This window comes from Carcharhinus amblyrhynchos, chromosome 2, assembly GCF_965287045.1.
Source record: "Carcharhinus amblyrhynchos chromosome 2, sCarAmb.v2.hapA, whole genome shotgun sequence".
In the NCBI taxonomy this organism is placed as follows: Eukaryota; Metazoa; Chordata; class Chondrichthyes; order Carcharhiniformes; family Carcharhinidae; genus Carcharhinus; species Carcharhinus amblyrhynchos.
The window spans coordinates 150,851,756-150,876,645 of NC_137325.1; the positions used below are offsets into that span (position 1 = coordinate 150,851,756).

The 24,890-nt window shown below is 51.5% G+C and overlaps 1 protein-coding gene across 1 annotated transcript in view; it reads left to right on the forward strand.

The window, feature by feature from the left end:
• LOC145359628 (plectin-like) overlaps positions 1-24,890 on the forward strand; it is a 128,586-nt gene that overhangs the window by 37,824 nt on the left and 65,872 nt on the right. Inside the window, exons 14-21 of the mRNA XM_080214330.1 lie at positions 3,271-3,396; positions 4,175-4,327; positions 7,176-7,330; positions 8,854-8,980; positions 10,570-10,753; positions 11,560-11,717; positions 13,907-14,085; positions 21,320-21,458. Of these exons, the coding sequence (XP_080070456.1) occupies positions 3,271-3,396; positions 4,175-4,327; positions 7,176-7,330; positions 8,854-8,980; positions 10,570-10,753; positions 11,560-11,717; positions 13,907-14,085; positions 21,320-21,458 (1,221 nt within the window). The remainder of the gene's footprint in view (positions 1-3,270; positions 3,397-4,174; positions 4,328-7,175; positions 7,331-8,853; positions 8,981-10,569; positions 10,754-11,559; positions 11,718-13,906; positions 14,086-21,319; positions 21,459-24,890) is intronic.

Sequence of the window (24,890 nt, forward strand, 5' to 3'; positions counted from 1 at the left end):
ACCACTTCAACGGGCAGAGAATTTCAGATGTTCACCACCCTTTGAGTGAAGAAGTTCCTCCTCAACTCCGTTCTAAGCCGCCCCCCCTTTATCTTCAGGCTGTGCCCCCTAGTCCTACTGTCCTTTCTGAGCGGGAAGAGTCTCTCCACCTCTATCCTATCCATCCCTTTCATCATCTTATACGTCTCAATGAGATCTCCCCTCATTCTTCTAAACTCTAACGAGTACAAGCCTAGTTTATTCAGCCTCTCCTCATAGCTCAACCCCCTCAACTCCGGTATCAGCCTAGTGAACCTCCTCTGCACTCCCTCCAAGACCAAAATATCCTTGCGTAAGTGCGGCGACCAAAACTGCACACAGTACTCCAGCTGCGGCCTCACCAGTGCCCTGTACAGTTGCAGCAAGACCTCCCTACTTTTATATTCAATCCCCCTCGCGATGAAGGCCAGCATCCCATTCGCCTTCCTGACCACCTGCTGCACCTGCAGGCTGGGTTTTTGCGACTCATGCACAAGGACCCCGAGGTCCCTCTGCACCGTCGCCTGCTGCAGTTTTTCTCCACTTAAGTAATAATCCTTCCTACCATTATTCCTACCAAAGTGGTAGTCTCTGCGTGTCCACTCTATCAATCCCCCTCATCATCTTATAAACCTCAATTACATCACCTCTTATCTTCCTCTGCTCCAAAGAGAAAAGCCCCAGCTCGCTCAACCTTTCCTCATAAGACCTACCCTCCAAACCAGCATCCTGGTAAATCTCCTCTGCACTCACTCCAATGCTTCCACATCCTTCTTATAGTGAGGTGACCAGAACTGAACACAATATTCCAAATGTGGCTTCACCAACATATAGTTGCAGCATAACCCCATGGCTCTTAAAACTCAAACACCCTGTTAATAAACGCTAACACACTATAAACCTTCACGTCTCTATCCACTTGAGTGGCAACCTTCAGAGATCTGTGGATATGAATCCCAAGATCTTTCTGTTCCTCCACACTCCTCAGAACCCTGCCGTTGACCCTGTAATCTGCATTCAAGTTTGTCCTACCAAAATGAATCACGTCGCACTTATCAGGGTTAAACTTCATCTGTCACTTTTCGGCCCAGCTCTGCATCCTATCAATGTCTCTTTGCAGCCTACAAGAGTCCTCCACCTCATCCACTACACCAATCTTGGTGTCATCAGCAAATTTACTAACCCACCCGTCAGCCCCCTCTTCCAAGTCATTGATAAAAATCACAAACAGCAGAGGACCCAGCACTGATCCCTGTGGTACACCGCTGGTAACTGGCCTCCAGTCTGAAAATTTTCCCCTATCCCACACCTCCTTACTTTCTTCATGAGCCTACCATGGGGAACCTTATCAAACACCTTATTAAAATCCATGTATACGGCGTCAACTGCTCTACCTTCGTCCACACACTTAGTTACCTCCTCAAAGAATTCAGTCAAATTTGTGAGGCAGGACTTACCCCTCACGAAACCGTGCTGACTATCCTGGATTAAACTGCATCTTTCCAAATGGTCATAAATCTTACCTCTCAGGACCCTTTCCATTAACTTACTGACCACCGAAGTAAGACTAACTGGCCTATAATTACCAGGGTCATTCCTATTTCCTTTCTTGAAGAGAGGAACAACATTCACCGCTCTCCAGCCCTCTGGCACAATCCCCATGATGTGGGTATGCCGGCGTTGGACTGGCGTAAACACAGTAAAAAGTCTGACAACACCAGGTTTTAGTCCAACCAATTTATTTGATAATGGACTAGATAATATTTGATAATAGATAATAGACTTGTGAGTCTATTATCAAATAAATCGGTTGGACTAAAACCTGGTGTTGTCAGACTTTTTACAATCCCCATGGACAGTGAGGACCCAAATATCAAAGCTAAAGGTTCTGCAATCTCATCCCTTGCCTCCCAAAGTATCCTAGGATTTATCCCATCAGGCCCACGGGACTTATCCACCCTCAGGTTTTGCAAAATTCGAATACATCTTCCCTTGGAACACCTACCTCTTCCATCCTATCAGCCTGTATCACGCACTCATCCTCAAAAACATGGCCCCTCTCCTTAGTAAACACTGAAGGAAAGTATTCATTCAACGCCTCACCTATCTCTTCTGACTCGATGCACAAGTGGTAAGTGGATAAGTGGTAGATGGAATTTAACCCTGAAAAGTGTGAGGTGATGCACTTTGGAAGGAGTAATTTGGCAAGGAAGTATCAAAGTGTCAGAGATCCTGGGTACCAACAACCTTAGGCACTCTTAGTCGACTTGAGTTTAAACAGCGCTAGGTATCTTGCATATCCAGTGAGAGGCCTTTAATGACCTGCAAATGGTTCTCATAGAATCCTACAGTGCAGAAAGAGGCCATTCAGTCCATCGAGTCTGCACCGACTACAATCCCACCCAGGCCCTACCCCATATCCCTGCACATTTAACTACTAATCTCTCTAACCTACACATCTCAGGACACTAAGGGGCAATTTTAGCATGGCCAATCAACCTGATCCGCACGTCTTTGAACTGTGGGAGGAAACCGGAGCACCCAGAGGAAACCCACGCAGACATGAGGAGAATGTGCAAACTCCACACAGACAGTGACCCGAGCCGGGAATCGAACCCACGTCCCTGGAGCTGTGAAGCAGCAGTGCTAACCACTGTGCTACCGTGCCGCCCACGGTGATGTTGCAAAAAAACAACAAAACAACAAATCAGAAACAAGCAATTTTGTCTAATCCTTCATTTGCATACATACTCATCAATTAAATTCTGGCTTTTCACCCTTTCGCATTCGAAGAAAAACTGACTTCTGCTAATCCTTTATAGCATATCCCTATATCTTGTCATTGGTATTTGTTATTGAAAAATTTGGTCTTGTTCCCCTCTGGTGAAGGTTGAAAATAGTGATGTCTTGAGTTTGGAGCTGAGCTGTAGTCAATAAGCAGGAGTCTGACATAGGTGTCCTTGTTATCTAGGTGTTCCAGGGTTGAGTACAGGGCCAGAGAAATGGTGTCTGCTGTGGACCTGTTGCGGTGGTCGGCAAACTGTAGTGGATCCAGGTAGTCCGGGAGGCTGGAATTGATTTGTGCCATGACAAACCTATTGAAACACTTCATAATGAAGGATGTCAGAGCCACCGGCTGATAGTCATTAAGGCACAGTGCTGGGGTTTTCCTAGGTACCGGGATGATGGTCCCAGTTATTGTGGATTGTTGGCTGGATTTTTCTGTACTAACACTTGAATCTCTCTGTTCAGTATTTCTCTGATGTGAAAGATTCTGAGAACTTCCTCAAGAAGCTACAAGATTCGATGAAGAAGAAATATTCATGTGATCGTTCAATCACTGTGACACGCCTCGAGGATTTACTACAAGATTCTATAGTAGGTGCCAACTGACCACGTGATTGCCCCACCCTGCGTCAGCTCTGACCCCTGACCCCTCCGACCTGCCCCCAACCCTGACACTCCCCAACCCCCACAACCCTGACTCTCCCAACCCTGACCCCGAGACCTCCCAGACCCCGAAACTCCCTGACCCCGACTTACCCCCAACCCCGACTTCCCCCCGACCCTGACATTCTCCCTAACCCCGACACCCCGACCCGACAACCCCTGACCATGCCATCCCCGACCCCGACACCCCCTCAACCCTGACACCCTGACAATCCCAGCCCAGACACCTCCTGACCTCAACACCCCCTGACCCTGACACACCCTGATCTTGCCCCTACCCCCCCGACACCCCCTCTGACCTCGACATCCCCCCCCACCCCCCCGACTGTGATAACCCCCATGACTTGCAGGGGATCACTAATTAACCTCCCTTTGGGCTCGTTGAATACAAGCTCCCTGGTGATTGATAATTGGCCAACCAGGTGGAACTGGTATACTGCACCCTGTATAAAGCAAGACCCTGAGAGGGTCCTTTAACCTTTAGTCCCAATTGGGACCAGTTGTGTTCACCATAGACATGTGGTTATTGTTTATTTTCATGTAGTGCAATAAAGCACAGTTCCTTTACAGCGACTCCTGGAGTCAATATACCAACCCCAATACCTCCAACCTCCCTGTACTTCCCTGACTCCAATACCTATCCCTTGGCTCCCTAACCCCTGACCCTTCCCCCACTCTAACAACTTGTGTTTCCTCTGGTTTTCAGGAAGAAAAGGAACAGCTTTCTGATTATAAATCACACCTGACTGGCCTCAGCAAGAGAGCGAAGACGATTGTGCAACTAAAACCTCGCAATCCTGCTCACCCACTGAAGGCCAATCTCATGGTCGAAGCTGTGTGTGACTACAAACAGATGGAGGTAACAGAGATCGGGGAGGGTAGCAAGAAAGCAAGGATGAGAGAGGTGGAGCGCAGAAGAGGGAGAAGTAAAGAGAGAAATAGGGAGACAGATAGAGAGACATAGACAGAATGATGGAGAGAGAGAGATGGAGAGAGAGAGAGATGGAATGCAATATTGAAAGACTGAGCAAGATTTAGCATCAGTCTTCATTATAGAGGATACTAGTAACATTCCAGAAATAGCTGTAAGTTAGGAAGTGTATGGGAAGGAGGAACACAGGAAATTTGCAATGACTAAGGAAGTGGTATTGAACAAATTGGTGGGTCTGTGGGCTGATGATGCCCAGGCCTGGAGGCACTTCACCTAAGGTGAAGGAAGTATCGAATGTGATTGTTAATGCATTGGTTTTAATTTTCCAAATGTCCTGAGATTCAGGCAAGGATCCATTAGATTGGAAGGTACATATGTAACTCCTTTATTCAAGAAGGGAGAGAGACAGAATGTGAGAAATTGCAGGCCAGCTAGTCTAACATCTGTCAGTGGGAAAATAGAAGCCGATATCCAAGATGTTACAACAGGGCACGTGGAAAATTCAAGATAACCAGGTGAAGCTGACATGGTTTTGTGAAAGGGAAATCATGTTTCACCAACTGATTGGAGTTCTTTAAAGGAGTAACGTGTGCTGTGGATAAAGGAGAATCGGTGGGAAAAAATGTACAGTACTTAGCTTCCCTGAAAGCATTTTGATAATGTGGCACATCAAAGGCTATAATGGGAAAAAAAAGTTCATGGTATGGGGGTGACATATTGGCATGGATAAAAAATTATCCAGCTACCAGGAAACAGAGTTGGCATCAATATTGTGTTCCAGTTGGCAGGATGTTTTTGTTTTCAAGAAAAGGATCAGTGCTGGGACCTCACCATTTTACAACTCATTTAAATTATGTTTATCTAAATGGTGAGAGAATTTAGAACTTGGAGGTGCAGAGGGATCTGTGTATCCTGGTGCATGATCTCAAAAGGCTAGTTTACAGTTACGGCAAACATTTTGGAAAACTAAAGTTGGAAGCGGGTGCTGTGTGGAGCAGGCAATCAGATGGGTGCCATTGGAAGCTGAAGGGTGGGTGCTGCTGAGAGCAGGTGGATGGGTGCTGTTGGGAGTGAGCGCGTGCTGTTTCTTCATACCAAAATTTACTAAAATTCGCTGGACTCCGGGGTGGTTCCTGCTGATTGGACAGCAGCAAATGTGCCGCCACTGTTTAAAAAAGGTCGACAAAAGGCAGGTAACCAAAGGCCAGTTAGCTTAACTTCTATAGCATCCATCTAACTTCTGTAATAGCCCATCTAACCTACACTATTCCAATATCATCCATATGTTTATCCAATGACCATTTAAATGCCCTTAATGTTGGCGAATCCACTACTGTTGCAGGCAGGGTATTCCACGCTCTTACTACTCTCTGAGTAAAGAACCTACCTCTGACATCTGTCCGATACCTGTCATCCCTCAATTTAAAGCTATGTCCCCTCGTGCTAGCCATCTCCATCTGAGGAAAAAGATTCACACTGTCCACTCTATCTAATCCTCTGAGAATCTTGTATGCCTCTATAAAGTCACCTCTTAACCTTTTTCTCTCTAATGAAAACAGCCTCAAGTCCCTCAGCCTTTCCTCATAAGACCTTCCCACCATACCATGCAACATCCTGGTAAAACCCCTCTGCACTCTTTCCAATGCCTCCACATCTTTCTTATAATGCGGCGACCAGAACTGTATGCAATACTCCAAGTGCGGCTGCACCAGAGTTTTGTACAGCTGCAAGATGACCTCACGGCTCCGAAACTCAATCCCTCTCCCAATAAAAGCTAACACACCGTACGCCTTCTTAACAACCTTATCAACCTGGGTGCCAACTTTCAGGGAGCTATTCACATGGACACCAAGATCGCTCTGCTCATCCACACTACCAAGATAGTCTAAGTGTGTGGGCGAGGGTCTGGCAGATGGAGTACAATGTTGGTAAATGTGAGGTCATCCATTTTGGTTGGAATAACAGCAAAATGGATATTATTTAAGTGGTTAAAAATTGCAGCATGCTGATGTGCAGAGGGACCTGGGTGTCCTTGTGCAGGAATCTCAAGGAGTTGGTTTGCAGTTGCAGCAGGTAATTAAGAAGGCAAATGGAATTTTGTCCTTTACTGCTAGAGGGATGGAGTTTAAAAACAGCGAGGTTATGTTGCAGCTGTATAAGGTGCTGGTGAGGCCACACCTGGAGTACTGTGTACAGTTTTGGTCTCCTTACTTGAGAAAGGATATACTGGCACTGGAGGGGGTGCAGAGGAGATTCACTAGGTTGATTCCGGAGTTGAGAGGGTTGGCTTATGAGGAGAGACTGAGTAGACTGGGGCTATACTCATTGGAATTCAGAAGAATGAGGGGAGATCTTATAGAAACATATAAGATCATGAAGGTAATAGATAAGATAGAAGCAGGGAAGTTGTTTCCACTGGCAGGTGAAACTAGAACTAGGGGGCATAAGGGGGAGCAGATTTAGGACTGAGTTGAGGAGGAACACAGAAAGAAATCTGTGGAATTCCCTGCCCAGTGAAGCAGTTGAGGCTCCCTCATTGAATGTTTTTAAGGCAAGGATAGATCAATTTTTGAACAGTAAAGGCATTAAGGGTTATGGTGATCGGGCGGGTAAGTGGAGCTGAGTCCACAAAAAGATCAGCCGTGATCTCATTGAATGGCGGGGCAGGCTTGAGAGGCCAGATGGCCTACTCCTGCTCCAAGTTCATATGTTCTTTATTCTTATGTATACCAATGGCAGCAGTTGGCACTGAGGCTTTTGTCTTTGCTCCTCTCAGATCACGGTGAATAAAGGTGATGAGTACATCCTGCTGAATAACAGCCAACCCAAGAAATGGAAAGTTGTTGGTCCATCAGGAAATGAAGCTCTTGTTCCCTCTGTCTGCTTCACCGTCCCTCCCCCAAACAAAGAAGCCTTGGATGCAATGAGCAGGTAATTATCAGCCCCTGACTCTGTGAAGGACTTTACTGGAAGTGCCTGTGACTGCACAGGGTGAGATGTCCCATCCACGGGGCACAATCTGCTGTGCTGCTTCGCACAGACCCCACCTTCCCCAACTGGCCCCCACTGGGGCTGCTGTTCCCCAACGTGTGCTGGACAATCAGAGGGCTAGCAGCGCTCCTCACCTCCTGTGGACCTATTGCCCATGCTCAGATGAATGGCCTTGGGCTCTGTTAGGTAGCGGGAGGGGGGATTACCAAATGGGTCCTTCCTGTTCTCATGGCAACTCAGTGGGCTAAAGAGCAACAGAATATCCTATCAAGAGGCCTGTGCACCATTGCTCAGCTCTTCACTTGGCACTAAAATTAAATGGCAGGACTGCACACAGGCTTTGGGGCTGCACACACGCTCTCGGGGCTCAGACACACGATGGAAGTATAGATTGGCCTCTTTGTATAATGTAGCCATTCAGCCATTGTGAGTTAAAGAAATTCTAAGGAAAACATCCCTGACCTATCCAATCTCTCTTCATAGCTGCAATTTTCCTGCTCTGGATCATTCAGTAAATCTCTGCAGTCTCTCTCTCTCTCTCTCTGCGGGGTAACTATGCCCTTCCTTTAATATGGGGACCAGAGTGGTACAGTTAGCATTATATCCCTATGTTTGGATTCACAGAGCAGAATTTTATCATCCCGCCGGCCACAGGAATCAGAGTGGTCGAGGAGCGGACCATGGAAAGATCCGTTGACTTTGGGTGGGATTCCATGGTTTTGGGACAAGCGAGGTTGTAACATCCCACCCAGAGAGTCTGAGAGCACAGGAATAGATACTTTGAGCCATCATGTCTCTGTGCACCACCCAATAGCAGGGTGTACTAACCCCTTTCCCATCGCTCACTATAAAGCTTTGGCTATGGCTGGGCTTTCTGAATGTTTCTCCACATGCTTCTTAAATGTTGGGAGATGCTGCCTGCACCCTCCCCCCATCACCCAGTCCCCCCATCACCCAGTCCCCCCATCACCCAGTCCCCCCATCACCCAGTGCCCCCATCGCTCTCCCCCCATCAACCAGACCCCATTGCCCTCCCCCCATCACCCAGCGCCCCCATCGCTCTCCCCCCATCAACCAGACCCCATTGCCCTCCCCCCATCACCCAGCGCCCCCATCACTCTCCCCCCATCAACCAGACCCCATTGCCCTCCCCCCATCACCCAGCGCCCCTATCGCTCTCCCCCCATCAACCAGACCCCATTGCCCTCCCCCCATCAACCAGCCCCCCATCACCCTCCCTCCGTCACCCTCCCCCCCCGTCGCCCTCTCCCCAGCGCCCTGTCCCCATCGCCCAGCCCCCCATCGCCCTCCTTCCCATCGCCCTCCCCCCCCCCATCGCCCTCCTCCCCGTCGCCCTGCGCGGCAGTGTGTTCTGTATTTCACCATCACATTGGGTTCACGCTGACTTTGCCTTCTGTGTCAGTGAGATTGCTGGATTGAGCCTTTCTGTCTCTCTCTCTCAGGTTGGATACCACTTACCAGACAGTAGTGAGTTTGTGGCACAAGTTACACATCGATATGAAGAGCCTTCTCCCCTGGCTGTACCTCAATCGCGACATACAACTCATCCGTTCCTGGAACCTGCTCACGGTGAGGCTCATGGATCTGTGTCTGACCCTGGGAGCTCACCCCTCACCCTCCCATCACTCACCCCCTTCACCCCTTCACCCCCTTCACCCCTTCACCCCCTCACCCCTTCACCCCCTCACCCCTTCACTCCCTCACCCCTTCACTCCCTCACCCCTTCACTCCCTCACCCCTTCACCCCCTCACCCCTTCACCCCCTCACCCCTTCACTCCCTCACCCCTTCACCCCCTCACCCCTCCACCCCCTCACCCCCTCACCCCTTCACCCCCTCACCCCTTCACTCCCTCACCCCTTCACCCCCTCACCCCTCCACCCCCTCACCCCCTCACCCCTTCACCCCCTCACCCCTTCACTCCCTCACCCCTTCACCTCCTCACCCCTTCACCCCCTCACCCCTTCACCCCCTCACCCCTTCACCCCCTCACCCCCTCACCCCTCACCCCCTCACCCCTTCACCCCCTCACCCCTTCACTCCCTCACCCCTTCACCCCCTCACCCCTTCACCCCCTCACCCCTTCACCCCCTCACCCCTTCACCCCCTCACCCCTTCACTCCCTCACCCCTTCACCCCCTCGCCCCCTCACTCCTTAAACCCCTTACCCCCCCACCCCTTAACCCCTCACCCCCCTCACCTCTCACCCCTTTATCCCCCTCACCCGTTCACCCCCCACTCCTTAACTCCCTCATCCCTTAACCTCTTCACCCCATCATCCACTCAACCCCCTCAAACCCTAATCTCTCACCCATTCACCCACACCCCCTCATCCCATGCCCATTAGCTTCCCATCCCTCACACCCTCATGTCTTAACTTCTCACCCCTTCACTCTCACCCTCTTGCTGATCCTCTCGCTCACTCATGTATCTTCACCTACTCATGCCCTAATCTTCTTGTCCCACATAAACCTGCACCCCTTTACCTTTACCTTTCAGCCACACGCCAGTCACTCCCTCATTCTCACACTCTCTGCTCCCTCACTCCTTGCTCCCTCACTCCTTGCTCCCTCACTCCTTGCTCCCTCACTCCTTGCTCCCTCACTCCTTGCTCCCTCACTCCTTGCTCCCTCACTCCTTGCTCCCTCACTCCCTGCGCCCTCACTCCCTGCGCCCTCACTCCCTGCGCCCTCACTCCCTGCGCCCTCACTCCCTGCTCCCTCACTCCCTGCTCCCTCTCTCCCTGCTCCCTCTCTCCCTGCTCCCTCTCTCCCTGCTCCCTCTCTCCCTGCTCCCTCCCTCCCTCCCTGCTCCCTCCCTCCCTGCTCCCTCCCTCCCTGCTCCCTCCCTCCCTGCTCCCTCCCTCCCTGCTCCCTCCCTCCCTGCTCCCTCCCTCCCTGCTCCCTCCGTCCCTGCTCCCTCCGTCCCTGCTCCCTCCGTCCCTGCTCCCTCCGTCCCTGCTCCCTCCGTCCCTGCTCCCTCCGTCCCTGCTCCCTCCGTCCCTGCTCCCTCCCTCCCTCCCTGCTCCCTCCCTCCCTGCTCCCTCCCTCCCTGCTCCCTCCCTCCCTGCTCCCTCAGTCCCTGTCCTCTCAGTCTTTACCCCCTCACTACCTGTCCTTGCTGTTGTATTTTGCTCTAACAATAGATGATATTTTGCAGTTTCGGAATTTGAACCCGGAGGATTATAAGCAAATTCTTCCAAACCTGGAGCTTCACTATCAGGACTTCTTACGGGAAAGTCAAGACTCACACATGTTTGGACCTGATGACCGGATTCAGATCGAGAAAGAATACAAACTCACCACTCAACACTACGAGCAACTGCTACGGAGTCTAGAGAGAGGTACAGAAACAAAGAACATTTAGCCCATCAAAGCTGATCATGGCTGGCCTTGGGCTTTAACCTCACTTTCCCATGATCCATAGTTCCTTCAGAGACCAGAAATCTGTTATCCCAGCCTTAGATAAAGTCAACAATGGACACCACAACTCCGTACAGGAGAGAATTCCAAAGATTCACCCCCTTTGAAGTAATGTCTCCTCCTCTCAGTCCAAAATGGTTCATCTCTCAATCCAGAATTTGTCTGAAATGGTTCAGATTAGTATCCCTGCCCATTGTCTATTGCCCATTGACCAGTGCCCATTGTCTATTGACCAGTGCCCATTGACCGGTACCCTTTGACAGAAAGGAATGCCTGGTGTTTGTCCTACCATTAATGAGATCATATCTGATCTGTGTCTTAGCTTCATTGTCCACCTTACCTTCATAAACCTTCATATCATTGAGCAAAAATGCATCAGTTGTTCAGAGTTTGATGTTCAGGTCTCTCAAAGAAACCAGAACCAGGAGTAGGCCATTCAGCCCTTTGAGCTGCTCTGCCATTCATTCTGATCATGACTAATCATCCAGCTCAATATCCTGATCCTGCCTTCCCCCCATATTCTTTGATCCCCTTCGCCCCGAGTGCCCTACCAAACTGCTTCTTGAAATCAGTCAATGTTTTGGTCTCAACTACCTCCTGTGGTAATGAATTCCACAGGCTCACCACTCTCTGAGTGAAGAAATATCTCCTCATCTCCGTCCTAAATGGTCTACCCTGAATCCTCAGACTGGTTCTGTCTCTCTCAGTCTCTCCCTCTGTGTTATAGGTGAGCAGGATGAGTTGAGTTGTAAAAAGTACGTGACTCAGCTAAAGGACATCCGATTGCAGCTTGAAGGTTGTGAAAAGAGAATGATCCACAAGATCCGACAACCACTGGACAAAAACCCACTGGCAGAATGTAAACAGCGCATCAGTGAGCAGCAGGTAAGCTCTCGTGATCAGCTGCTGACCTGTGTTCTAACCCTGACGCTCCGCCCAGCACACAACAAAACTCACATGAGTGATATCAAAAGAAAGGAAAAGGCCCAGGAGGCAAGAAAACAACAAGACAAGAGCAAGGCATCAGAGGGGACAACAAGGGTCAGGCGTGAGTCGAAAGAAAAGGGGATGTGTCCCTTCTCTGTCCCACCCCAAAAACCTGACAGTCTTGTATAGAGATCTCCAGAAAGGGAAAAGTAATGTAAACAAGTCCAAGCTCCCAGGATGCCATAAGAGACAGAGATTAATACGAAGAGGAAAAATACTGCAGCTGATAGATGTCAGGTGGATAATATCACTGAGAATCAGGTTAAATATACAAGGCTGAGAGCGAAGTGTAAGAGAAACAGAGGGAGCATGAGAAGAGGCTGGCAGTGAACATAAAGGGTCTTCCATCACCTATAAACAGTCAGTGGTTGTAAAAGGACAGGAGCTGGCTAGGACTCAAAAACAGATTTACACATGGAGTCAGGTGGCATGGTAACATAGGAATTAGAATCAGGCCATTCAGCCCATCAACTCTGCTGTTCCATTCAAATAGATCATGGTTGGTTATTTATCTTTACGCTGAACCCACTATCCCCGTATCCCTAATGTCATTAGTCTCCAGAGATCTATCGATTTCTGTTTTGAATGTGTTCAATGTTTGAGATTCCGCAGTCCTCTTGGGGAGCAAATTCTAAAGATTCACCACCCTCTGAGTAAAGAAATTTCTTCTCATCTTAGTCTTAAATAACCAGCCCCTCATTTGGAGACTGTGTCCCCTGGTTCCAGACGCCCCTGCCAGGGAAACATCGTGTCCACATCTGCTGTGTCACATCCTGGAAGAATGTTATAAATTTAATGAGGTCTCCCCTCATTTTTCAAAACTCCAGGCAATTCAGGCCGTTTCCTCAACCTCCTTCCATAAAGCAATTCCACCAGTCCAGGGATCATTGTGCTCCCTCTTGCAAGTACATTCTTCCTTCGATAAAGGTACCAAAACTGTGCACAGAATTTCAGGTGCAGTCTCACTAAGGTTCTGTACAATTGCAGCAAGTCCTCACTCATACATCTGTACTTTAATCCCTTTGTAATGAAGGTCAACTAACCATTTCCTTCCTTAATGCTTACTGCACCTTCATGCCAGTTTTTACTGACTCATTAAAATTGAAATACGCCACATCTACTGATTCTCCTCTATCTGTACTACAGATATTGCTCTCAAAAAACTCCAGCAGATTTGTCAAACACCATTTCCCTTTCATGAATCCATGTTGACTCTACAGTTACTTTCAAAGTGTCCACATTTGTCCTTGCGAATCTTTTCCTTTTTGTATATCTAACGAAGCTTTTACAGTCTACCTTTACATTTCTCACTAACTTGCAGGTCACATGATCTCCTTCACTTTACCTAATTTAAAGATATTGTCACCAATCACAACAATCTCATAAACCACATAATTATAACGAAAGGCTGAGGGACAGACAGCAGGAGAGAGTGGGAGGGAGCAGGAGGGAGGGAGAGAGAGTGGGAGGGAGAGAGAGAAAGTGGGAGGGAGCAGGAGGGAGGGGGAGAGAGCAGGAGGGAATGGGAGGGAGATAGAGGGACAAAGAGAGTGGGAGGGAGGTGGAGGGAATGGGAGAGAGGGAGAGAGACTGGGAGGGACTAGAAGGGATGGTGAGATAGAGAGTGGGAGTGAGGTAGAGGGAGAAAGAGAGAGTGGGAGGGATCAGGAGGATGAGGGAGCGGGAGGGAGCAGGAGGCAGGGAGAGAGTGTGGGAGCGAGGTGGAGGGTGTGGGAGGGAGGGACAGTGGAAGGGAGGGAGGTGAGGGGAGCGGGAGGAAGGAGGGAGTGGGAGGGAGCGAGAGGGACGGAGAGAGAGTGGGAGGGAGGTGAAGGGAGCAGGAGGCAGGGAGAGAGAATGGGAGTGAGTTCAAGGTGGAGGGAGGGAGAGTTGGAGGTGGAGGAAGTTGGAGGGAGGGAGCGAGAGTGGGGGGAAGTGGAGGGAGTGGGAGGGAGGGAGAAAGAAGTGGAGGGAGGGAGAGTTAGAGGTGGAGAGAGTGGGAGGGAGGTATCAGAGAGAGGGTCAGTGAGCCACTAGTCATGTCCCCTGGTAGAAACCAGTTAATATTCTGTTTCACCTTGTTTCAGGAAATGCACTCTGAGCTGGAAGGGATTAAGAAGAATTTGAACAGTGTGAGTGAGAAAACAGAGAAAGTACTTGCCCTGCCAGAGCAGCTAAACAATGCTCCAATTCTGCGCTCTGAACTCGATATCACGTTACAGAAGATGGATCGAGTCTACAGCCTCTCCTCTGTCTATCTGGAAAAGTGAGTCCCAGCTTCACGAGTCTAGTACATGGTCAGACTGAACAGTTAATACTGACAGAAACAGAGAGAAGACAGCGTGTGTGATACACCCACACACACATTTACAGAGTCTCATACCTGTTTATATATACACACTCTGATTCTCTGCACATGCACACAGTCATGCATTAACTTACACAGCTCAAATACTTTTGATCAGAAACTGAATTGGACCCAGCCATATAAGAACTGTAGCTACAAGAGCAGGTCAGAGGCTGGGAACCCTACAGTCAGTAACTCACCTCTTGACTCCGTAAAGTCTGTCCACCATTTACAAGGCATAGATCAGGAGTGTGTTGGAATACTTTTCACTTGCCTGGATGGATGCAGCTTCAACAACACTCGAGAAGCTCGACACCATCCCGGATCGAAAGACCATTATGTGGAGTAAAGTTATCCCTGGGTTGGGATCAAGTTGAAGATGAGCTTAAAGTTAAAAAAGTTTATTTATTAGTCACATGTAGGCTTACATTAATACTGCAATGAAGTTACTGTGAAATTCCTCTAGTCGCTGCACTCCTGCGCCCGTTTGGGTCAATGCATCCTAACCAGCATGTCTTCCAGACTGTGGGAGAAACCGGAGCACCTGGAGGAAACCCATGCAGACACGAAGAGAATGTGCAAGCTCTGCACAAACAGTGACCCAAGCTGGCAATTGAAGCTGGGTCCCTGGCACTGTGAGACAGCAGCGCTGACCATTGTGTCACCATGCCGCCCCGGGTTCCTGGCACGGTGAGGCAGCAGCGCTACGCACTGTGTCACCATGCTGCCCGGGGTCCCTCGCGCTGCGAGGCAGCAGGGCTAAACGCTGTGTCACCGTGCTGCTGTGAGGCAGCAGGGCTAACTGCTGTGTCACCGTGCTGCCCCGGGTCCCTGGCGCTGTGAAGCAGCAGGGCTAACGGCTGTGTCACCGTGCTGCCCCGGGTCCCTGGCGCTGTGAGGCGCAGGGCTAATGGCTGTGTCACCGTGCTGCCCGGGGTCCCTGGCGCTGTGAGGCGCAGGGCTAACGGCTGTGTCACCGTGCTGCCCCGGGTCCCTGGCGCTGTGAGGCAGCAGGGCTAACGGCTGTGTCACCGTGCTGCCCCGGGTCCCTGGCGCTGTGAGGCAGCAGGGCTAACGGCTGTGTCACCGTGCTGCCCCGGGTCCCTGGCGCTGTCAGGCAGCAGGGCTAACGACTGTGTCACCGTGCTGCCCCGGGTCCCTGGCGCTGTGAGGCAGCAGGGCTAACGGCTGTGTCACCGTGCTGCCCCGGGTCCCTGGCGCTGTCAGGCAGCAGGGCTAACGGCTGTGTCACCGTGCTGCCCCGGGTCCCTGGCGCTGTGTGGCAGCAGGGCTAACGGCTGTGTCACCGTGCTGCCCCGGGTCCCTGGCGCTGTCAGGCAGCAGGGCTAACCACTGTGTCACCGTGCTGCCCCGGGTCCCTGGCGCTGTGAGGCAGCAGGGCTAACGGCTGTGTCACCGTGCTGCCCCGGGTCCCTGGCGCTGTCAGGCAGCAGGGCCAACTGCTGTGTCACCGTGCTGCCCCGGGTCCCTGGCGCTGTGAGGCAGCAGGGCTAGAACAAAGAACAAAGAACAACCCAGCACGGGAAACAGGCCCTTCGGCCCAACAAGCCTGCGCCGCCGCATCACCCTACACCTATTCTACCCTGCATGTCTATGAATGGAACCCTACTCAGTCAGATTCAGGGAAGAAATAGTGTCAATTTGGTACACCGATCAGCCTAAGAGCACATCTTTGGGGTGTGGGAGGAAACCGGAGCGCCCGGAGGAAACCCACGCAACCACAGGGAGAATGCGCAAACTCCCACAGACACAGGCCCAAATCCATGTGTCTGCACAGCCAGCAGTGCTAGTCACTGAGCTGTTGCGGCGCCCGTCTACCGGTCCAGGATCAAGCACACACACCGACACGAAGTACTAGGCCACTCCCGGAACCTCCAGGAGCAGCCCACGCACGACCCGCCGTGTGCATGCCCCTCGCTTGACACGAGGTGGACCTCCACCTGTGGAATAAAGACAAAAAATATTAATCATACAGCCTGCCCTTCCGGTGTCTCCCGAGGTTTAACCCTATTTAATAGCCCCTACCATATCCCTCCACTCTCGTTTCACTCATGTGCCTATCTAACTGCATCTTAAACGAGTCCAACGTTCCTGCCTCCACCACCCTACTCGGTAGCGCATTCCAGACCCCCACAACTCTCTGCGTAAAGAACCTTCTTCTCACCTCCAAATTATACCTCCCCCCCCCACCCTTAAATGATGACCTCTCGTGTTCGTACCCAGTCTAGGGAGCAGTCTCTCACTATTAACTCTATCTATTCCCTTCAGTATCTTATGTACTTCTATCATGTCCCCTCTCAATCTCCGTCTTTCCAAGGAGAATAGCCCCAGTTTCTTCAATCTCTCCTCGTAACCCAGTCCCCCCATGCCAGGCAACATCCTGGTAAACCTCCTCTGCACCCTTTCCAGAGACTCCACGTCCTTCCGGTAGTAAGGTGACCAGAACTGGACGCAGTACTCCAAATGCGGTCTAACCAACGTTCTGTACAACTGAAGCATTAGACGGCAGCTTTTATACTCTATGCCCCTTCCTATAAAGGCTAGCATTCCATAAGCCTTCCTAACAACCTTCTCCACTTGTGACGCAACCTTCATGGATTTGTGAACCTGCACTCCCAGGTCCCTCTGTATGTCTATACTCCTAATCGGCCTACCTTTTATCACATAGCTCCTCTCTGCATTATTCCGTCCAAAATGCATCACCTTGCATTTGTCAGGATTAAATGCCATCTGTCACCTATCTGCCCACTGCACCAACCTATCTATATCCTGTTGTATCACCTGACAATCCAGTTCCGTACCCGCCAACCCTGCCATCTTGGTGTCATCAGCAAACTTGCTGATCACACCACCTACGCCCTCTTCCAAGTCATTTATGTAGACTACAAAGAGGAGAGGTCCCAGTACTGAGCCCTGCGGCACACCACTGGTCACTGGCCTCCAGCCCGACAAGGTCCCCTCCACAACTACCCTCTGTCTCCTATTTCCCAGCCAGTTCTCAATCCACCTAGCTACCTGGCCTCGTATCCCATGCGCCTTAACCTTTTCTACTAGCCTACCGTGAGGGACTTTGTCAAACACCTTACTGAAATCCATATAGATGACATCAACGGCTCTCCCATCGTCAACCGTTTTTGTCACCTCCTCAAAGAATTCCACCAGATTCGTAAGGCAAGACCTCCCTCTAACAAAGCCATGTTGCGTATCCCTAATCAGATCGCAACGCTCCAAATGCTCATACATCCTACCCCTAAGTATTTTTTCCATTAACTTCCCTACCACCGACGTCAAACTCACCGGCCTATAATTCCCAGGGTTATCCCTACTACCTTTTTTGAACAACGGGACCACATTTGCTACCCTCCAGTCTTCGGGGACCTCACCTGTGTCCAAAGAAGAGACAAAGATGTGCGCCAGAGGCCCAGCAATTTCATCTTTCGCCTCCCTAAGCAGCCTGGGATAAATACCATCAGGCCCCGGAGCTTTATCCGTCCTTACGCTACCTAAAAGCCCTAGCACTTCCTCTCTCGTAATAACTATATCCTGCAACTGAACCTCTGCTCCCTCCAAGAGACCGCACGATTCCGAACCCCTCTCCTTCGTGAATACCGACGCAAAGTATTCATTCAGGAGCTCCCCCATTCCCTCCGACTCAATACACAACTCTCCACTCTTGTCCCTAAGAGGACCAATTTTCCCTCTAACTACTCTCTTGCCTCTAATATAGGAATAAAATGCCTTAGGATTTTCCTTAATCCTACCAGCCAAAGCCATCTCATGCCCTCTTTTCGCCCTTCTAATTCCCCTTTTTAGCTCCCTCCTACTCTCTCTATATTCCTCCAGCGCACTCTCCGTTCCCATTTGTTTTGACCTAACATACGCCTCCCTCTTCTTCCTGACCAAGTCTTCAATATCCCCCGTAATCCATGGCTCTCTAATCCTACCTTTCCCATCCTTTCGCTTAACCGGAACATACTTTCGCTTAACCGGAACATTGCTTCGGGAGTTGCCTATTGCTTCATGTCGTTAGTGTGCTTAAACTGGACCATCTCGAGGGCAACATGACAGCTCAGAGATTATCTCTGTTGCTGTGCGGACACATGGATTTGGGCCTGTGTCTGTGGGAGTTTGCACGTTCTCCCCGTGGTTGCGTGGGTTTCCTCCGGGTGCTCCGGTTTCCTCCCACATCCCCCAAAGATGTGCTTTTAGGCTGATTGATTGGGTACTAAAATTGTCCCTAAATTGGACCTCCCTGATCCTCGCACGTTAGACGTAGACTAAAATCATGAATAGGTCACTGAGATAGTAGGACGGCGGCGCGGGCTCGTTGGGCCGAAGGGCCTGTTTCCCGTGCTGTGTTGTTCTTTGTTCTTTGTTCTTTGTTCTACCTCCCCTGCAACCATTTCATTTTGTCCCTAAAAGCCTCCCACTTGCCAACCGTGGACTTGCCAGCTAACAGTCCCTCCCAATCAGTTTGCTGCAGCTCCCTCCTAATCCTGCCATAGCTCGCCTTTCCCCAGTTCAGCACACTCCCATTCGGACGGCACTTGTCCCTTTCCATTGTTATCCTGAAGTAGACGGACTTGTGGTCACTGTTCGCCACATGTTCGCCTACCTCTACCTCACCCACCTGCCCCAGCTCGTTTCCCAACACTAAATCCAGTATAGCCCCTCCCCTAGTCGGGCTAGTTACATACTGTTCTAGCGACCCTTCCATAACACATTTCACAAACTCCTCTCCCTCTGTACCCCCAGCTCTAGGCCCCCTCCAATTCACTCCGGGAAAATTAAAATCACCCACTACAACCACTCTATTCTTCCTGCACCTGTCCAAAATGCCCCTGCAAATGCCTTCCTCCACTGACTTTGGGCTGTTGGGTGGCCTATAGTACACCCCTAGCAATGTGATCTCTCCCTTTTTATTCCTCAACTCCACCCACAGCGACTCAATCCCTATCTCTTCCATATCGTCCTCCCTCTGCACTACTGTGATGTTTTCCTTGACTAACAGTGCCACCCCTCCACCTCTCTTCAACCCTCCTCTGTCACACCTAAAACACTTGTACCCAGGAACATTCAGCTGCCAGTCCTGCCCTTCCCGTAACCACGTCTCCGTTACAGCCACCACATCCAACTGCCTCACAAACATCAAGGCCCTAAGCTCATCCGTTTTCCCTGCCACACTCCTAGCATTGAAACAGACACAGTTCAACCCACAAGCGTCCCTCGGAACCACCTTCTCCCTTATAATTTTCCTTTCACCCGACTCTCTCCCAGCCACCTCCCCACCCCCCCTCCCTATTAGTTTAAATCATTCCTGAACACCCCAGCTAACCTCCCCGCTAAGACACTAGTCCCCCTCCCATTCAAATCCTCCCCACCCCTCCTGTACAATTGCCTTTCTCTCCTAAACACCTCCCAGTGATCCACATAAGTAAAGCCCTCTACCCTACACCAGTCCCTCAACCATGCATTCAACTGCATGATCTCGTCATTCTTAGCTCTGCTCGTACTGGGCAGCAACCCAGAGAGTGCCACCCTGGAGGTCCTGCTCTTTAGTTTGGCCCCCAACTCCCTAAATTGCCTACGGACCTCTCCCCTACTCCTTCCTATATCCCCCTCCCCTATGTGTACTATGACCTCTGCCTGGGTCCCCTCCCCTTTCAAAATTCCCTCTACCCTTTCCATTATATCTTTTACCCCTGCTCCAGGGAGGCAGACCACCATCCTGGAGTCGCGCCCCTGCCCACAGAACCTCCTATCAATCCCTCGGACCCTCCCATCCCCTACCACTATCACCTTACCAGCCCCCTTCCGTCCCTCTAAGTCAGTCTCCCCTTCCTTCCTATTTTTCTGTGCCCCTGCCGACGAACCTTGGGGGGCCTCCAGGGAGGCCGGGGGACCCTGACTACTCTTCTTCTTCCTCTTTCCCCTCCTAACAGTCGTCCATCCTCCCTTCTCTTCAGCCCTTGAGACCTCCTCCTGCTCATGATTCCCAGCCATTATCTCCTCGTTCTCCCTGACTAGAAACGCATCTTCCAGCCGCCCCTCGAGTTGCCTGACCCGGGCCCTCAATCGCTGCAGTTCTAAACATTTACTGCAGATGTGGACCTTGGGGACACGTGACACCACCAGGAACTCCCACATGTGGCACCTGACGCAACTTACATTCCTCCCTATATTCCCTACCATGTCCCAACCTCCTGTAAGTGCCCAAAGGTAGAAATCTGTCACTCACCTTCTCTAAGCCTACTCTCTCCTAAGCCCAGCGAGCCAAAGCCCTTCTCACTCAGTTCCCACTCACTCCGCTGCCCGCTCTATGCTGCTACCCCCCGCTCCCCCTTAACGACAATCCCCTGGCCTAACTTCCAGTACGGAAGTAAACTACAATCTAACAAGCCCCGAGAACCGGAAGTAGAGAAAAAAAACGGTTTTTAATTCAAATCAGTCACTCACCACAGCCACAGCCACCAGGTTCAGTGCTTCGGAGCTGTGTCACCGTGCTGCCCGGGGTCCCTGGCGCTGTGAGGCAGCAGGGCTAACGGCTGTGTCACCGTGCTGCCCGGGGTCCCTGGCGCTGTGAGGCAGCAGGGCTAACGGCTGTGTCACCGTGCTGCCCGGGGTCCCTGGCGCTGTGTGGCAGCAGGGCTAACGGCTGTGTCACCGTGCTGCCCGGGGTCCCTGGCGCTGTGAGGCAGCAGGGCTAACGGCTGTGTCACCGTGCTGCCCCGGGTCCCTGGCGCTGTGAGGCAGCAGGGCTAACCACTGTGTCACCGTGCTGCCCGGGGTCCCTGGCGCTGTGAGGCAGCAGGGCTAACGGCTGTGTCACCGTGCTGCCCCGGATCCCTGGCGCTGCGAGGCAGCAGGGCTAACCACTGTGTCACCGTGCTGCCCGGGGTCCCTGGCGCTGTGAGGCAGCAGGGCTAATGGCTGTGTCATCGTGCTGCCCCGGGTCCCTCGTGCTGCGAGGCAGCAGGGCTAACCGCTGTGTCATCGTGCTGCCCAGCTAAGAGTTTTAGCATGGACAAATGGTGCTGCGCTTTGCCAGAGGAGCTAAGGGGTTTTGATAGCTTGGCCTGTTTACAGAACCTTCCTCCCCTCTCATCACTGCATCCTTTCCCTTCCTTTGCAGATTGAAAACAATTGACGTGGTAATCCGTAGCACACAGGAGGCTGAGGATCTCGTAAAGAAATATGAGACTCGGCTAAGAGAGGTCAACTCTGTCCCAGCTGATACAAAGTCTCTGGAATCCTACAAACAGCAGCTCAAGGTGAGAATGATTAATATCAGTTATCAATGAAACAGTGTGCACTGAGGGAGCAGAGTGTGGCAATGTTAGTGAGTACACTGAAACTGCATGGGATATTAATGAGTGTACACTGAGGGAGAGAGAGAGATCAGATTGGGTGTCATATCAGACCATAGCCGTGTGTACCAAGATGCACTGCAGCAACTCACCAAGGCTGTTTAAGGCAGCACCCTCCAAACCCATGACCACTTCCATCTAGAAGGACAGGAGCAGCAGATACCTGGGAACACCCCCCACCTGGAGATTCCCCTCCGAGTCACTCACTATCCTGACTTGGAAATATATCGGCCGTTCCTTCACTGTCACTGGGTCAGAATCCTGGAACTGCCTCCCTAACAGCACTGTGGGTGTACCTACACCTCAGGGACTGCAGCGGCTCAAGAAGGCAGCTCACCAGCACCTTCTGAAAGGGCAATTAGGGATGGGTAATAAATGCTGGACTAGCCAGTGATGCTCACATTCTATAAATGAATTTTTAAAAATTGCTAGCACAGACTGGGTGAGTTGCTCCCAAGGCTATATGCTGTATGATTGGATGAGTTTCTGAGACAGCCCATCAAGCTTGGGATGCAGACTATCATTCCAGTGCAGGAAGAAGTCTCACAACACCAGGTTAAAGTCCAACAGGTTTATTTAAAATCACAAGCCTTCGGAGCACTGCTCGTTCATCAGGTGACTCACACAAAATTGGTCTTTAACCTAGTGTTGTGAGACTTCTGACTGTGCCTACTCAGGTCCAACGCCGGCATCTCCACATCATAACAATACAGAAGGAGGCCATTCAGATTGTTGACCCATACTGGCTCTCTGCACAGTACTCCACTCAGCCAAATTCCCCCCCTCAATCCCAATAGTCTGTAAGTTTATTTCCCTGACTGTGCCTATCCATTTATTTCCATTTGAAATAATCATAGGATAGAATTCTGACCATCATTATAGTGCAGAAGGAGGCCATTTGACCCACTGAGTCTGCACCCACTCTCCAAAAGGATCACTTACCCAGACCCACCCTTGCTATTCCTGTAACACAGTGCATTGAGCATGGCCTATGCACCTAACCTGCACATCTTTCAGATGTGGGAGGAAACCGGAGCACCCAGAAGAAACCCATGTAGACACGGAGAGAATGTGAAGACTCCACAAAGACAGTGATCCGAGCTGGGAATCGAACCTGGGTCCCAGGCGCTGTGAAGAAGCAGTGCTAACCACTGTGGCGCTGTGCTGCCCATTTCCAATTCCATCACCCTCGTATCATTTGAGTTCCAGTTTAACACCGCTCAGTGTTTAAAATAATTTCTCCTCACACACACCCCGCTGCCGTGTCTGAAATCTGTGTCTCACTGACTGTGCATCATCAGCCAATGAAAAGAGCTTCCTTGTCTACCTTATCTAAACCTGTTACAATCTTGTACACCTCATTCAAACCTCCCCTCACTCTCCTTCACTCCAAGGAGAACAATCCCAGCTTCTCAAACTGAACCTTGTAACTAAAATCCCTCATCCTTGGAACCATTCTGGCCAATCTGCTCCGCATCCTCCCAGTGACCCTCACATCCTTCCCAAAGTGTGGTGACCAGAACAGCAGGGACAGGGAAAGAAAGTGACACTGAGGTAAACATAACGCAGAGGAAGAGCCGGCAGAGGGAGGCCACGGGGCTCAGACTGAGATAGACACAGTGCAGAGTAAGAGCCGGCAGAGGGAGGCCACGGGGCTCAGACTGAGATAGACACAGTGCAGAGTAAGAGCCGGCAGAGGGAGGCTGCGGGACTCAGACTGAGACAGACACAGTGCAGAGTAAGAGCCGGCAGAGGGAGGCTGCGGGACTCAGACTGAGACAGACACAGTGCAGAGTAAGAGCCGGCAGAGGGAGGCTGCGGGACTCAGACTGAGATAGACACAGTGCAGAGTGAGAGCCGGCAGAGGGAGGCTGCGGGGCTCAGACTGAGATAGACACAGTGCAGAGTAAGAGCCAGCAGAGGGAGGCTGCGGGGCTCTGACGGAGATAGACACAGTGCAGAGTAAGAGCCGGCAGAGGGAGGCTGTGGGACTCAGACTGAGATAGACACAGTGCAGAGTAAGAGCCGGCAGAGGGAGGCTGCGGGGCTCAGACGGAGATAGACACAGTGCAGAGTAAGAGCCGGCAGAGGGAGGCTGCGGGGCTCAGACGGAGATAGACACAGTGCAGAGTAAGAGCCGGCAGAGGGAGGCTGTGGGACTCAGACTGAGATAGACACAGTGCAGAGTAAGAGCCGGCAGAGGGAGGCTGCGGGACTCAGACTGAGATAGACACAGTGCAGAGTAAGAGCCGGCAGAGGGAGGCTGCGGGACTCAGACTGAGATAGACACAGTGCAGAGTAAGAGCCGGCAGAGGGAGGCTGCGGGACTCAGACTGAGATAGACACAGTGCAGAGTAAGAGCCGGCAGAGGGAGGCTGCGGGACTCAGACTGAGATAGACACAGTGCAGAGTAAGAGCCGGCAGAGGGAGGCTGCGGGACTCAGACTGAGATAGACACAGCGCAGAGTAAGAGCCGGCAGAGGGAGGCTGCGGGACTCAGACTGAGATAGACACAGTGCAGAGTAAGAGCCGGCAGAGGGAGGCTGCGGGACTCAGACTGAGATAGACACAGCGCAGAGTAAGAGCCGGCAGAGGGAGGCTGCGGGACTCAGACTGAGATAGACACAGTGCAGAGTAAGAGCCGGCAGAGGGAGGCTGCGGGACTCAGACTGAGATAGACACAGCGCAGAGTAAGAGCCGGCAGAGGGAGGCTGCGGGACTCAGATTGAGATAGACACAGTGCAGAGTAAGAGCCGGCAGAGGGAGGCTGCGGGGCTCAGACTGAGATAGACACAGTGCAGAGTAAGAGCTGGCAGAGGGAGGCTGCGGGACTCAGACTGAGATAGACACAGTGCAGAGTAAGAACCGGCAGAGGGAGGCTGCGGGACTCAGACTGAGATAGACACAGTGCAGAGTAAGAGCCGGCAGAGGGAGGCCAAGGGACTCAGACTGAGATAGACACAGCGCAGAGTAAGAGCCGGCAGAGGGAGGCTGCGGGGCTCAGACTGAGATAGACACAGTGCAGAGTAAGAGCCGGCAGAGGGAGGCTGCGGGACTCAGACTGAGATAGACACAGTGCAGAGTGAGAGCCGGCAGAGGGAGGCTGCGGGACTCAGACTGAGATAGACACAGTGCAGAGTAAGAGCCGGCAGAGGGAGGCCGCGGGACTCAGACTGAGATAGACACAGTGCAGAGTAAGAGCCGGCAGAGGGAGGCTGCGGGACTCAGTGAGACTGAGATAGACACAGCGCAGAGTAAGAGCCGGCAGAGGGAGGCCGCGGGACTCAGTGAGACTGAGATAGACACAGCGCAGAGTAAGAGCCGGCAGAGGGAGGC